General features: G+C 40.4%; 1 protein-coding gene across 13 annotated transcripts in view; it reads right to left on the bottom strand.

Moving 5' to 3' along the window:
- The window catches only part of LDB2 (LIM domain binding 2), a 210,700-nt gene extending 198,275 nt beyond the window's left edge, over positions 1-12,425 (bottom strand). For 4 of the 13 annotated variants that reach the window (XM_056489527.1, XM_056489529.1, XM_056489518.1 and 1 more), the window contains exon 1: positions 11,709-12,417. In XM_056489527.1, coding sequence (XP_056345502.1) covers positions 11,709-11,840 — 132 coding nt within the window. In that variant the 5' untranslated portion in view covers positions 11,841-12,417. Of the gene's footprint in view, positions 1-11,708 lie in introns of all 13 variants that reach the window. The other 9 variants (XM_056489528.1, XM_056489523.1, XM_056489526.1 and 6 more) reach the window with 7 other exon arrangements.
- Positions 12,426-16,937: the final 4,512 nt, after the last annotated feature.

Below are 16,937 nucleotides of genomic sequence, written 5' to 3'. Positions count from 1 at the left end.
TGTGAGAAAATACAGGTAACGTCTGTTAAAAAGCAAAATCCATTAGACTCTGGGTAGTTTGGGTACTGTAAGTGTCTCCAAAAGGCAACAGATGTGGGGAAGGGGGAGGGGGAAGTTGATTTTGTCTTTTTAATATTCAAAGTGGGTCTGTTCTCACTGGCTAATTAAATCAGTAGAGTGCAAACAATAAAAGAAAAAATAAGTGTTGCCTTTCTTCCCTAGAACAACCTCCCTGATTCATCTCTACTTATTACAAGAACTTAATTTATTACCAGACTTTAAAATATTCCCTCCCCAAGTCATCATGAAATAAGATACATATTCCACAGCACCAATTCCCATCAAAAAGAATATGCTTGTCCTGTAGAATTTAAGATAAGATGTCTTTTCCACTATTGAGAAAATATGGGCTTAGAATGAGCTTCTTTGATTGACATGAAACTACTGAACAATCACACTTGAAAAGCAATAGATTTAATAACAATATCAGATGTACAAATCAATCAGCAGAATGCTGCCTTAAATATATTTGCAGTTTCTTGGCAAAACCAGTAGATTTGCATGGGTGTGCTGAATTACTTGAGAAGAAACAAAAAGTGTTAATAACATTAAACAGTCATCTTCCAAGAACTTACACTATTATTGTACTTTCTATTCAGACAATTCTTTTTAGTACATACATACATATATACATGTAATATAAATCTTTTAAAATTTTATTTATGACATCAAAATGACAATAGTGTATACAGATGTGGGTTGGAAAGTATTTTAAATACTACTACCAACTTTCAGCCTTTAGTTAGTTACAATACACAGCACAATAATAAAGACATGCTGCAGACACAGAGCAGAACTCCACTGTTCTAGCACTGCACAAGGATAGAGAAGGTGGTCCCAACCCCAAGAACCTTATAGTAAAGGTGCACATTGTGCAGACAAGGAAGTGAGCATCAGTAACCTCCTAATTTTACTAGCATAAAGCTCAGCAAAGGATCAATATACCTGTGCATGAAATAAGGCAGATTGCACACCCTGAGTGTGCAGGCTGCTATCTCTCCCCTCACAACAACAACACAGTTCAGCAAAAGTTTAGACATGTTTGTCTATTTATTATGTTTAAGTGACAGCACTATGGACACACCTGGAGATAAGGGACAATAGAGGGATGTAGACCCTTTGCTTCATAAGGGTGTATTCAGCAATAAGGTGGTCTTTGGCAACAGAAGGTGACTATTTCAGCCCAGTTGTTGCCCAGTTTTTGAAAACATCAGAGCCAAGAAAATTGTTGTGGGATATAATGCATGAGTTTACAGGCAACTCCCCTCATGTTCAGGAAGAAAACATGGACATGCTTGTTTGAAAAGGAACAAGTGACAATCAAGACACTAGTACAGTAATGTGAGGTCCTGAGCATTGATAGATGCAGGGTTTTTTCTAAACTCCACGCGTTCCTGGCCTGATCTTAAGTTTAATGGTAATTTCTCAGCAAAATACAACTTCATTGTAGTTAATGAACTATCCACAGCTGAAAGACCGAGCTATTTAACCCCAGATCCAGGGCTGTACAGTTACATGCTCATTGCCAAATGCTAACTATAACTTAGTTGAAGCTACTGTTTAGCTACCATTTAAAACATATTCAGTATCTAAAAGTACTTTGCGCCCTTCAAGCATTCTTCTGGTTAACCAAATTAGTGGTCTCAAAGAAATAAAATATTTACTCTGTACTGCATCCAAAACCAGTGTTTTGACTGATAAGCAAACAGCAAAGCCACGGAGATAACAGCAGCAGGTCAGACTTAGCAAAATGATGCCTCAGCTTATGCCACTTAGCAGTAAAATACATGCTAGAAAGGCACAAACAGAAATGAGCCCACTAGCATCTAATTTAACTATATCTTGAAAACACAGTAACCCAGCAAAGAGATTTCTGTTGGTATTTATATGAAAGTACATTTGTCAATACCTGTTAACCTCTGGCTTTTACCTGTTAGTTTTCAAAGGACGCTTGTGTTGCTTCACAAGCCACCAGGTGTCACAGTGGCTCAAGTGGTTGGATTCTTGTCAGTCTAGACACGCAGGTTGTGGCTTCAGGTTACATTCCACTAACACTGCTCTGCACGAGGAAGTCTGTGCTACACTGAGTATTTAGAAGTGCAGGCCTTTGGATGCAACTATCAGTCAAGGTGCAACTCGGTTGCCTAAGGATGTTTTTTATATGGGCATTAAATAATCTTACAGCAGTGTCAGGGAAGAGAAGTACTTGGTGTACTGGCATCTTGGCCAATCTTTTTACTTTGTGTTATTAACCCTGCCACTGTTAGGAAGTACTGAAAAGAGTTGAGCTAATAATTCATATCAAATAAAAAATTTTATGAATTCCACTTTGTTCGACCAAGGTTTTCTAGGAATTAGTAATAATTTATTTGAATGCACTAATTATTCAAATTTATGACATATTTTTGCTCATCTTTCATAACAAGCAGTGTGCTATAAGCATGTAATATTCTGCTAAGACTATATATTGTAGTTGGTCATATATTGTGTGTTAGTGTTTTGCATCCTTGACTGGATGAGCACAGATGGAGCTAGAGCTTAAAAAGCCAGGAAGCTTAGAAAATTTTTACCATTTTTCTAATGTAACTGCATACTAAGCAGCGTTCCATTCCATGAAAAAAATTATGCACATACATCATATTTACTGACTTGTAATTTTCCCATTGCAACTAGCCATTGTTATTAATTTGCTTTACATTCATACACCAGTCAGTCCTCACTGCAAAGCAATCAGAGATTCTTCTCTGGTGTATTTAATTTCTAAGTATCATGATTCTATCTGGGATGTAAGCTCAAAACAGGAAACATTGCCTCTCAGCTTAGCCCGTATAAAATACACAAATTCTTTCAGTAATGTCTAATAAATTGAAATTTGCATTCTGCAATTATTTGCAAGAATAAAACTCCATTGATCAAACATTCACAGAAAAGCATAAAGAGCACGAACATAGCCAAAGCAAATTCACTGCTAAACTCAAGTGAATTGTCACGGAAATTTTTCATGTAGTATTTGTTGCACTCAGGTAATGAACATTTACCCAGTGTGTTGGCTTTTCATGTCCCATTATTCATGCCAACATATTCATTAAAATGGGCCTATGCTATTTAACATAATCAGCAGTGTGCTTAGGTGTGGCCTTCAAAGAGTTATTACCACAGTTTACAGTCATGCTGTTCATAAATACAAGCAGAACCCCAGTCAGTGCACAATGCCAAGCTTCCCAAAAAACATATGGTAATTTTTGCTGTGTAAAATGGATAGGTGCACTATACAATGCATAATTGCATCACATTATATCTGAACTTCTAATTGCTTAAAATGATACTTCAAATCACATCAACAACATTATTACCTAATTACCACAAGGGTTAACTGATACTCCAGTGATCTGGTCTAGGTGGAAGTGATAGAGGCCACTGCATTGCCTTCATCCACTGCAGCAAAAGCTACAGTTGCAAACACATCTCAAATCCATATTCTGTGAATTTTTTCAATATCTTGGTATGGGGAAAAAGGGTGGAGAAACAAGTGCCAAAATGAAGGACGCCCCTCTTCCAACATGCTGAACAGGAATTATTTTCATTTGCTCTAAAGGAACTGTTATATAGCAGTTATTTTGTTTTCACATCTTTGTTATGCAAAATAGAGTAACATGGTAACATTTTTGGTACTTAAACAGGCTACAAGAATTATGGAAGATGGTGAGTGACAATCTGAAAAGGCAAGTTACTGTCAGAATGTGGGGGAGTAAAATAGACAGTAGTAGTCCTTTCTCCACTGCCAAATGACCCATGCATGAGACTTCTGTAAACTGCAGGAATAAAACATGGCATTCTAGGTGTGAGGTATTTCATCATCCCTTTTTCCACTTATTAAAGGCTGTCCTGGTTGCAAACCTAGAGGCTAAGCAGGTGTCAGCCTGCCTTGCCCACCTCACCCTGGAGCATGTCTAGTCCACAGAAGATGGTTAGAAATGCTGGTGCTGCTGACTGCCTTCCTAAGGGATGAAGTATGCTGAAGGTGCTTCAGCATAAGAAGAAATAAAATTGAAAAGTTTCAGTCTATTTACTTTCCTGTTTTCTGAGCATTTTCCTCTCTTCATGTAACTATTATATTTAAAGATTTAGAATATTTCTTTTTGTATAACGTAGTCATTAATATCTCAGAAATCTTTTTGTAACCTGCTCTAGGACAGATGGCAGCTATTTGTCTGATAAAATCTTCTGCTAATGGCTGAAGCAAAACTACACAACTGGTACAAAAATCACAATAAGGTACATTAAATACTTCAAATGCACAATGTGCTTAAAGACATAATTTTCTCAATTTACTACTTTAGAAAATAACCTAATAAAAATGTAGTTAGGAAAAAAACAAATGTTTGAAAGTCCAAAAGGAAAGTAAAAATAGTCCACTGCATATGTAATGTAAGACTGCACATAATACTCAAACATGGTCAGTTGGTTTTTTTCCAGGTATTTAGTTTTTCAAGAATAAACACAGTGAATCTACAATCCAATCTATTCTTGAGTCTGCTTTAATCAGGAGGTTCCAAATATGATCACTTTTATACACATATAATGTTTCTTTGTCCTTTGAATGCAACAGATAAGGTCATTCAGACAGCAATTATTTTGGATGTTCTAGTCTACAGCTAGCAGTTGTGTAAAATGTATGGGATCCAGATAAATGTGAGTAATCTGATGTCAAAACTATACTGATATTAGATTATCCCCTCCCCTTTTAACACATGTACAAATGATGCTCCTGCTCTGCTAACTAGGCTTGGCAAGCTTAGAATCAGGGAAGATGGGTATCAACAGGTACTGCAGAACATGTGTGACAGATCTACAGCAATGTTCCAATTCACTAGGTGCTCCAAAGGATGCAAACTGTTTGGTTTGCAGCTGACCAGCTGGGCAGTAGATCTAAGCACATTTAGAAACCTACATAAAGCTATGGGCTTTTAGTGCACCAGTTCTGAGTTTGCCATTCTGCTCTGGACAAGCACCTGAATGTGAATATTGACAACAGAAAGACTTCAGGGAGAAGTTCTAGTGTGATACTTTCATTTGGCTGTAGTTATCAGAGTTCTTTGTAAAGAAGTAGTCTCATGCTTCAACCTAAACCATTCTATGAGTCTGTGATTCAAGTCTGTATGCTGAGGATGGGAACAGCCCCTGGCCAGAAGCTTCAACATGGGAATGCCTCCTTGACAATACTGCAAAAACTTCAAGGTGATGCCAAGATGACCTAAGTGTCACAGACAGGACAGCCTGCTGCTGTAAAATTTATGGCCTTTGCAAAGACTCTTCAGTACCAGCAACTCTCAAATCCTGAAGAGGTGATAGGTTTAGAAACACACAAAGTCCTACTTCATGTTTAGTTCTGAAAAGGTCTCATTCTTCCAGAGCAGTTGTTTTCTCACTAACCTTTTAAGGCATGAAAGTACTAGAGCTGTTTCCAGAGGTATCAGCTGTTCCCATACTGAGGTCTAGTTGATTCCCTGTTACCTCAGAAGGACCAAGTGGACTATTCAGCCAAGAATAGATTTAGATTTAGATCAATAATTTACAGGTTTTAGTTTAGTAGGGCATGGCTGTCAACCACACTGCGACAGAAACAGTATTCTGACCATAAAGTGCCTTCTCTATGAAATTCTGACAGTAATCAAACACAGAAAGAACACACCAGGGAAAAGAAAGATGCAGGCTTAGAGGAGAAGATTTTAGCCAGGGGTTCAGTGATGCTTCTTTCACTACTAATTTTGTCTAATAAATCAGACCATCGAGAACTGGCCAACAGGTCCTGTCCTACCAGAGTCTTTTTTGGAGACTGATCATCACCCTGTTTGGGGCAACCTTGTTCCTGCCACGATCACCTCTCTAAGGCACCAAGTAGCCCAGCAACAATTTCTGGAAAAGAGCACCTGGCAAAAGTGGGGATCTATCCAGACCTGTTTACACAGAACAGGGCAGGAAAGAAGGCTCTTCTTGTGGAGGAAACGACTGAACAAAGTACCGGCATGGCTGAAACGCGTGTTTAGAGTAGATATGCAACTTCTGGCAAAGAGATGCAAAAAAATACCATTTTAACTAAGAAGTCTAGCTGAAAAATACTGCAAAGAGTTTAGCAATCTTACCCCTTTTTAAACAAAGTGCATACACCAAACCCAAATTATTTTCTTTCTTATCTGATCTTGCAATCTTACTGCAGGCGAAACTCCAGCTAAAATAAGAGCACAGGACTAGCTCCTTGTTATGATCTCTATTTTGTTCTTTCTCACTAACCAACAGCTTCTATTTTCGAGACTGGATCTGCATAGTAAATCTTGTTTACATCAGGGAAAGACGAAGTTTAAGGGTTTTTTTCTAAGTGGATTTATGGCTTAAAGAGTAAAGCAAAAAAAGAAGAGTTGAAAAGGTTTCTTTATAGAAAATGATCTAGTAAGCATCAGAGTGATTGCAGGCAAGACCCATGCTTACACTTTTTGCAGTGACTCTGCACCAGCCCCTATCCTCAAATGCAGCATGCATTCATTTTCCACTCTATTATATGTTTTTTTGGGGGAAGGGTGGGCAGGAGCAGCAAGATATCCCTGATCGTAAGCTAAGGATCAACATGCAAAGGAAGTGGAGTCTTTTTTTCTCCCCTGGCCTCATAAGAATTGTTAGTTTGTAACAATTTTAATTGAAAGCAGCTGCAACTGAATTTTTAATGGATAAAAACATGTATGAAATAAAAGAAAATCAGTAAAAAGAGCCCTGAAATCCATTCTGAAGTCAGTGTCTGCCTAAAGGCATTCAAGGGTTTTCTTTTAACACTGACCTTTCAGTTTCAGCAAAGCATGGTTCATAAATACTCTCAAAATACTTTACTCATGTTCCTAGAATTGCTAAGTATTAGTGTATTTGTGGGTGAAATAATATTTCCTCAAAATTACTTTGAGACAGAAGTTTATGTGTTTTCCCCTCAACAAAACAAACTCATTGGACAAACTCAGACTTCTGTACACAATATGAGAGATCTGTTTGCCATACTAAGTTGCTAGGCGAACAAATGTGATGTCACAACATAGATTTTTATGACTAATCTATTAAAAATGCATCAGGAAAAAGAAGATTATTTCATCAGATAGCAATGTGAGGAAGAAAAATAAGAGACTTCCATTAAACTGCAGAAAATTTGTTTTGCTTTGATTTGCTTTAAATATTTGGTTGTGTATGAATATCTTTGTAAGCTTCCAGTTCATTTAGCAGCTTTAAAATAATCATAACACCCTCTTTTATTTTCCTTTTAATTTTCTTTATATATTTTCCCATCACGAAACCTTTGTGAAATTCACTATACAGTTTTATAGGAGTTTGATATCATTTGATTAAGCTGATTGTCTTTAAAACAAATATGCTACTAATCAAGTTCTCTAGTCACCCTTAAAACACGGCTCTCTTAGCCAGAGGGGAAGCTGTGTTTTGCATCCAATGGTGATGTAAAGCATAATCTCTTGTAGTGACAGAGAGAGATACAGGTGAATTTAATGTATTGTGATACACAAAAGTTCTAACAATACAGGGTACTAAATAAACAAGTGAAAGGCTTGATACATTTCTTTGATTACTGACAATAAAGCAACGCCTCAAACTTTAAACTGTCAGCAACTTCAAGTGATCTATTCACAGCACACTGTAACGTTACTGAATAATTATATACAAGATATAATCACCTTTTTTCTTTTAAGTGTAAGCAATTTCAAATGATTAAAAATTAGAACAGAAAAGGATTTACAACATCAAAGAGGAAAAGAGGTGCCTTTTTAAACATCAAGTTTTATGAAAAACAGAGACATTTACCTATGTTGTGTATTGCTACCTAGAACTTCAGAAACTGCAGAATATGCCACAACAGGATTCCTTCTTGAAATATTAAACTAATACAGATACAAAAATATTAAGATAAACTGAGTATGAGTGAATGGGAATGAAATCTGAAAACCACACACAGAGCAAGGAAACAGCTGCATTTTGTTTAACCAGAAGTTAATCAACTATGAGAGAAGTAAGATTTATCTTTATATCTGCCAAAGATTATTAAACATTTAAATATTCATTTTACTTCTTTAAATAGAGATTGTTGATGCATTACGAAATGGCACTGGATGCTCCTCAAGTATTATTAAGAAAGCATGTATTAATTTAGAAAAATGTATTACCACATTAGATTTCTTTGAACAACTTCTAAGGAAGGTACGGTTTTCCTGTACACTGTTTAGTAACTCAGACTCCCTAATTTACTTTAGATCACATAAGAATTAGCTAGGTGGTGGACTTCTGCCAGTACTTACATCATAAAACCACCCCCTGCCTGGGTGTGATTGGAATTCTTCGCCTAAGACTGACCCTGAATTTAAAAAGGCAGTTGTAGGTTCTGTCTGAGGAGCCCATAAAGTTATAAGAAGTTTGGAGGGCAGAAATTTGCACATCTAGCACAGGCTAAAGCTGCTAATTCTTTACTTTCATGACTTCCATTTCTTCCTAAAGAAAACAAGGACAACAAAGATAGCTATGCTGCATCTAAATGACCTTTCTTTATCACTCTGTACTTTGTCTGCTTAATACACTGAGCACATCCTTCACACTGACTGTTATTGCCTTCCACTCAATGCTGAAACTGGAGTGGAACTGCAGTGGATTTTGCAGGAAGGGTCCCCAAGCCCTGAGCCATTCTGAGGACACTTCTACCTCCCTCGACATACCATCAACCCTGATGCTGGGAGAGCAGGAGTAGGAATGGCATTTACTGGTGGATTCCCCACTGGTGTTTCTACCAGCTCATTGTTTTGTCGTTTTTGGGGTTTTGTTTTGTTTTGTTTTTTAAAAAATTTCTCACCTACCTCCAAGCTTTGGAGAACTGCAACAGGAAGGGAGAGGAGAAAACAGACAGACATGACATACAGATACTCCTTCCATAGGCTCTCCATCCATCCCCTGTACAACTTTATTAAATTATGTATGTTTTGCTCTGCCTTGGAACTTCCACCTCTGCAAGAGACAGTAGACAATCTGCCTCTATAGGGTTATTAAGAACTTTTTTATGAAACCTAAAAATCCCAAAGGCTTTTCATGGATATATTTGGGATAACGGCTGTAGTTTCCCTTTTTTTTTTTTTTTTAAGGCATCCTCATTTGCCACTGTCTCTCTGCACAAGTTGGGTCCACGTGGAATCTGCCAGCTTGCTACCCCCAGCCTTTTGGAGAGTTTCTTTGTAATTCCTCTCGCCTTAAGCTGCTTTGCCTGTGCTCACCTACCCCCTGGGGCTCGCAGAGCACAAGCAGCCTCCTTCAGAGACCAGTGCCTACATTATTCCAAAGACTGCCTGAAGAGAAACGCTCATGCAGCAAGCCTGTATCACCCAGAGCACAAGCACATTCCTTCCATGACATACAGGGCTCTGGATTCAAAAAATGTACAGCTACTTACACATGCACCAGAAGCCTTCAACCTACCAATCCCAAACATGCTGGGAAGTGCAGAAAATTAATTTGAAACTTCCACTTCTGACCTGCCAAGAAGCCAGCATAATTCTTTACAGACTGTCCACACCTAGTGTCCCAGGAAACTAGGTTAATATTTTTTGTTTGTTTATTATGAAGATGTTTTACTTGGAAGATGAATGAGATGAACTGAAGTTAGCTAGAAAACACATTTCAATGAGCAACAAGGCTTAGAGCTCATAAACTAAAAAACAGAGAACCAGAATGTAAACACTGAACAGTCACAAAGCAAAAGAATTTTTATCCTGAGCAAATAAAAGAAATGCTGGAGCATAAGGCCTTCATTAACTAAATACTGTCTGTCAAGTTAAAATGCTGCTGAAACCTAGCAAGGCACTCCTAGCAAGAAAGAGTGGGTTATTGCTCTTTGCCCACAACAATCCATCTGAATTTGTGCAGCAAAGATTGCAATTAAAGGTGCTGCACCTCAGCAATGAAGGAGGGGAAAGTTGTTTCACAAGTCCCCCAAAAACTTTTCTAGTGTAACATCTGTAAAGGAGCTACAATCAGGAACTGGTCAAGTATTAAAAGTATCGCTAAAATAATATGTAAAAAGGCTAAGTTAGCACTTACAGCTTTTAGAGCCCGTTGTATATAAAGCCCTGAAGAAATCACTCAATGATATATATTTACTCTTCTCACTTGAAAAAGTCTATAAATTATGACATGAACATGTACAGGAATGCAAGGAACAGAGTTGCAAGACACTAACAAACAAGCAGCAGCACACAAACCCCACAAACCCCCTCATTCTAAATGGCAGCAACCCTCTGCAGCCCACAACTTGGGGCAAAACCAACAAACACTTGCCATGATTTTGGGGGCAAAGAGCTGCTTGGAGTTTTTATCCAGCACAAAGTGTATCAGCAACCCAGCAAGGTTCTAGGGCTGGCAGTGGAAACAGTGGTAGAAAAGCAGTTACCCCGTGGCGGTGCCCAATCAGAAAGCAGGTCACATCTCGTTAGCTGTATCATATACATTAAACGTCACAGATTCTCCATGGCTTAGCTGACAATTCAGGCATGTGTGTTTTATTTTATGATAACCTCCTGTTATCTTAAAAGAATCACAGTACAACAAACAGATCAACCTGAGATCCTTCACCATGCTGTGTGTCATAAACCTGGCAGATATAAATCTGTTTACTATAAAAGATTCATACTTTAAAAAAGTCTTTTCAGGGCACCACTAATAAACTACTATGAAAAATTGCAGCACCAAGAATGTTTGCTGCACAAACACAGACACATGGACAGAAATGCAGCCTGATTCACTTTCACTTCAGCAGACTTGAAAAGTGTGCTTTACTTAACCACGTAAATAACAATATGCAGCCCCCACTATTTCTCTTCCTTTTTTTAAGTGACAAAAGCATTTCCCCCTCCCATTCAGTATGTTCTCTGCAGTGGCTGATCTGGATTTCGAAGCCAGGGTGTATAAACCACAAGCACATTTTACAAATCATAACCAACAGTGAATGTAGTTTACATTACTGGGTACTTTTGACAGCTATATGATAAAGTAGTGAACTGACCATCTCTCTTGCTAAATGCAACAGCATTCTAAACGTAAACACAAATTTCTCTTGTCGCTTGTCCCAAACATGTGTTCTTTAAGAGTAGCCATGGAATAAGTTTTTAAAACTCCGCTCCTCTTTTCAGTTATCATCCATTTTTAATTTTAATAGAGTTTACAGAACAAAACCAAACAAATGTTCGTCTCTCTCCCTGAACCTGCGACATTCCAGAATTAATTTTGTGCAAAAGACGAAGCAATACTTTGCAATATTATAGCTGCAAATGCCAGCAGGACAGATCCTGAGCAAACAACACACTAAGGCAAAGAAATTTCCTGAGACCAGCGTTATAATCAATCCTGAAGTGCTGTACTGTAATTTCATAATTTCAGCCTAAGCTGGTATCTCCTCCAAGAGTTGCTCTGCGTGGAAACATAATGAGGGATTACCCAATTAAACTACTAAATTAATTAGGGTTCATGCCTGCATATACGGTACTGTCTAGTGGGACGCTTCAGCTGGAATTCGGGCTGAAACCTACCACGGTCCATGCACAGGAAAACAAGGCTGGGGGACTTACCTCCGTCCGCGACTGCAGCCTCTTGTTCATTTCATATATTCGGTACTCTGGTTGCACCATGTATGGTGTGTGTCTCCTATAAAATGGGCCAAAAGGAGAAGAATAGAAAGGGTCATGTGGTGTGCTGGACATCTTGCCTGCTTGCAGAGATTCAAGCTACACAGAGTATCATCAACATCCATACAGAGCACATGGGCTGTGTGTTCTTCACAGTACAAAGTAGCGGCGCGCACACACACACACACATCCAGGCTGCGCGCACTGGCTGGGGACTGCTGTGGGAGCCCGCTCCCGGAGACGGGCGGGGGTGGGGGGAGCGGGAGCGCTCCGGCTCCAGACGCGGAGAGAGAGGGAGGCTGGATAGCTTCAGGCACCGCCGCTCCGCTTTAAAGCAGCGCTTTCTGGAGGGGTCATTTCCTGTCCGCGCTGCCGACTAGTTCAGCAGTGCCACCCCCTCCCCGCCTGGCAGAGGTGCGGGCTGGGGCTCGCCGTCCCCCGCAGGCCCCCGCCGGAGCCGCGGCGGGCTCTCGTTAGCATATAGGTGGTTTAAAAGCTGCCTGAGCCAATCACCCCGCGGGTAATGTCAGAAATGTGATTGCTACAAAATACATAAGCACAGGCCACGGCCATCCCGCCGGCGCTGCCCCCGCTGCCCGCCCGGGGCACCGCTCGGACGGCGCCCGCACAAAGAATAACCCGCACAATGGAGAGCGCTCGGGTTTCTGCCAGCGCAGGAACCTCCCGGAAAATGGGAAAGCACAAAGGGGCGGGGGGCAGAGCGGGACCCCGGAGCAGCGCCGGCAGTGCCCTGCGGCGGGGTCAGCCGGGCACGAATGGGTCAGTTTAGACGCCGCTGTCCGGCGGAAAGGCTTCGGCAGCTACGTGGGAGACTGCTCCCAGGTTTTAGGATCATTGCTGGGCATCAATCCAGCAGCGGTTGCCAGTGAATATCCAACATTGGGGAGGGGGTCCCGAGGGAGGAGGGCAGGGCAAGGGGAGGAGATCACCCCTTGGAGGTGAGGGACTAACTTTATCTGTTGAATCATACTTGCAGCAAAGTGCTGGGAGCGGACACCACGTGAAAGAAAAGTCCTCAAAATACAGCATAAACAAAATGGGCTCATGTGCTCAATGGGAAAGTGCAAGGTCTAGGAGGGGAGCCTTCGAATTACCTGTACGAGAAAGTCCTCGAAGCACAGACTGTCCTCATACACAGCTGTAAAGTATCAGGCATTATTTACAGTACTGAATAAATGTAAAAACAACAATAAACAGCGCTGAATTAATCTCTCATGTAAATTCATTCAAGCAAATGGAACCACTCTAGGAACAGATTTAGTTAACTAATATGATTAAGAGAATAACAATGAGCTGCAGCCACAACTGTTCTCAGTCGGGGCGCTCTGCATGAGCGCTGCAGGATCGCCCATTTCACAGATGGGGAAATCAAGGCACGCGCCATTACTTTTTCTAAATTTTTGTAATAATCCCGAAAAAGATTTGAGCATGATATGGCTTTACCCACTGTCAAAAATTTAATTCAAATCTGACCCAATGTGGTAATATTTTAAGAGATATTTGAAAAAAATTCACTGGCATTTGGCTAGTTCTGGAAAGTCTGACCTCTCTTTTCAGGATAAAATATGAAATTTCGTGCTTTATATTCTAGTGACCACTGATCGGAATCATAATTTATCTTTCCCCTACTGGTAGTTGTTTAGCAAAACTATTTCTGAATGTTCTTATGGAATAACAGTTTCCATAAGAAGTGACGTATTGAGCTGTTTTTATAGACTTCCCACAGCTTCTGTCTCTAAACACAGAGACAACAGATAATACACGAGGAATGTCACTTTCCTATTCAAGAGCACCCCAGCTATGCAGCAATGCTACACTGCCACTCCAGTACCATTACTGGAGGTGCTGAGTTTAATAAATAGCATGTGCAATGTTGGGCTCAGTAGTGCTGCAGTGACTGTGGCAGTGTTCTGCCAGGGTTTGCTGACACCATGAAAAGCCTGCAACATGACTTTCACACCTATGAGAAAACTTCCCTGCATCTACCTTGTACTCTAAAAGATCCCAACAAGATGACCTTAGAACCTAAAACCAAAATTACCAGAAAAAATAGAGTTTCAGCATTAATAAACACAATATTTATAACCAAAGTGCAACCTACTTTTTTAAATGTCAAAAAAAACCCAACCAGAAATCTACTAGAAATAAAGTTATGGATTTTACCTTCTTTATAAAGCAAATTCAAAATACAACGTTTGCCCAAGAAAGGACACAGTGCTTTCTGTAATTAAAATGGTGGAATTTTGCATAGCTTGTAAGCTGTTTCTGTTTTAAGGAATTTAAGCTAAAATTAACAGTTTCACTGAAGTTAAGCATGGCAATTATATTAGAATTTTTATTTTGGCAGAGGTGAAGGGAAAGGAAGGAACAATAGGATTTGCTTTCATGAACAGGAATCCCAGATACTCCCCTCAACCCCCTTATAAGAGCTTCTGTGCATGGGTCTAGCACAAAGCAAAAATATGCAGTGATATTTTAATAATTCCCATTGATTAACTGGCAAATTATCCCACACCTACAGCCCACCAGCAAGAACCAAGTCCCAGGGTAGGAGCCTGCTAATTACAGGCTCCGGCAGCTCTTCCAGTTGCCTGTTATCATCTAGACTAGTGTGATGTGCAGAACAGTAAAACAGAAGGCAGAATCAAAGGAACATAAAGTTACAGGGATCCTGACAGTGTCATCTCGATTCCCACTTGGATCTGCCGCCTTTTAAGTTTTGTGTGTGCTCTAGGGGAGTGGGTTAGGGGGCATGCAGCCAGCCCCACTGCCTGGGCTGCTCCAAACCCTCTGCACCACTGGCATCAAGTGCTACCCAAAGTGACCCAGGGGCCGAAGGCAAATATCTCACTCAAGATATAGGGTGGTCAATAAACTCCTTAATCTGGAAAACAAGTTTGACTTGAGCAGAGGAAAAAAAAAGAGGTGGAGGAAAACAAGAGAAAGAGACTAGTCTGCCCAAATCTGAAAATGAGTCTATTCTTGTGCCTGTGCATTATGCATGGCTTCCAACAGATGAGGAAACTATGCAGAGTTGTCTTTACGTGGGTGTATGCACATGCAAATCCTGCTGCACCCCAAAGTGGTGAGACTTACACCAGCACCAGAAAGGAAGTACTGGGACACATTCTTGGTTCCCCAGTCCCCAAACTGCACACTGCATTGGCTTGCCCTAACCCTGTCTGGATGCTGCACATGGACACGAAACAAGGCACCAGAGCAGACAGGGGCCAGGACACAGGCTTGTGGTTCCCAGCTGGCTGGAGGTTTGTCATTAGACCTCACCAGCAGACACAGAGCCACGTTTTGTGTCTCTGTGGCGAGGCACTAACCACCACATAGACCCCTGGCATCCCAAAGGAGGGCTGGGATCATCCGGCTGCTGTCTGGGTGCTGGATTGCCCTCTCCTGGGCAGAAACAGAAGGACCCACGCAAGTCAAGGATTCGCACTCAGACAGCTCTGGAGGACAATTTCCCTTCGTTTCAGGGAAAGCATGGGGCTGGTGGAACAGATGCATGTCCTTCCTCTGCACCCACCTGGGTGACACCTGTAGCACCTCTGAGTAGCCAAGCTGAACTATGGTGGAAGGACCAAAAACCAGAACCAGAAACTTCCAGAACAAAAGCAGGGAGCAAGAAAGGACAAAGAAGTTGGATCATCTGTCCATGCTGGAGCTCCTGGCACAGGGGTCCTGCACAGGCTGCACGGGGAGGGCTCTGGGGCTGGCACTGCCACAGCACACAGATTCCTTCCCTGTCACACAGCCCTGCCAGAAGCACCACGAGCAGCCCAGCACAGCCCTCACTCCGCCAGGCTGACAGGAGAAGCAGCTCTGAAGGCTGCTCTATTTTTAATAACTGCTTAGTAATAATAATAATAATGTAGAAAAGCGATACAGCTGAAAATAGGTGTAATTGCTGTATTTATCCCTAGTAAGTGTTGACTGTTCAGTCTCTGTCAGAAATCAGGTTTACAAGGATACATTTAAGGTGGCTTGTGGCTGTTGAAAGACAGTAAAGGAGAGACTGATCCTAAAGACACATAGCATATGAAGAGATAAAAACTACAAGTACTTGAATAGTGAGAATGCTGAAGTAAACAAGATTTGTTTTCTAAAAACTAACAACACTACATTTTCAAAATATTCTTTGTTTATACTAAGGCCAAATAGCACTGAAGACTTCTGATGGAGTGGCCTTAGGTAAAAGAACAAAACTGTTTTCCTGTGGATGCTCAAGAGTGACTAAATGAAATATGCTTATCAAAAGCCTGGGACGCACAATGAAGAACCACCAGCAATACCCAACCATCTGTAACATATACTCAACTGCAGAGCACAGACACAGGTTTTGACAGGCTTCAGGTTACTTCCATTCATTTCTACAGCTATAGAATAGGGTGTACCAGATGCTTGCAATTTATAGCAAAACTAGAAGCTGTAATTTGTTTGCATTAAATATTAGTACATTGAAATAAAAATATATTCCAGAAAGCAGTGCCCTTTCACAGATAATTTGTGGACAGGAAACCAAATAAATCTGTTCAATCCATTGTTAAAAAAATTGACTGAGCTCAGTGTACACTTGCAGACTTTTTGCATGTAGATTGCTTTTTTTTTTTATTGTGATAATTTTCATTTTAATTCATTTTCATGAATGACATGATTGTTTTTATATTAAGGGTTTTCAAAAAATCCATGAGTGGGACCCACCAAAATGACTGTGTTTCAGATTTTGTAGTGTGGCAAGAAGGGTTCACATCTTTTAAATGCTTCAGGCTTTTTGCAGACTGAAGCCTATCTTGCATAAATTACATATAATTATAATTCAATACAAATGAAAATTCTAAGAATTCTCTTCCTCTATTTAATCCTAGTAAATTAGAGTTACAGCTCTAGCACTCACTAGTGATGCTAGAAGTACATCTAAATTGATGATAACACAGAATGGATTTTGAATATTTTTGAGTTCTCCAGTGTACACAACGTCTTTGTCCTCAATCAAAATGGGTATTTAATTTTGTCTGGAAACTTTATGAATGCTCAGCTGAAAGCAGTCTTTGAGGAGCCTGCCCATGTCTGACTGAGCAGTGTGTCTGCTTACTCATCCAGAACCTGCACAGTACCTGAAGGAGACAGAGCAGGGAAAGT

Source organism: Oenanthe melanoleuca, chromosome 4, assembly GCF_029582105.1.
Source record: "Oenanthe melanoleuca isolate GR-GAL-2019-014 chromosome 4, OMel1.0, whole genome shotgun sequence".
Taxonomy (NCBI): domain Eukaryota; kingdom Metazoa; phylum Chordata; class Aves; order Passeriformes; family Muscicapidae; genus Oenanthe; species Oenanthe melanoleuca.
The sequence above is the reverse complement of the archived record's forward strand: the minus strand, read 5'-3'. Positions and strand labels throughout refer to the sequence as shown.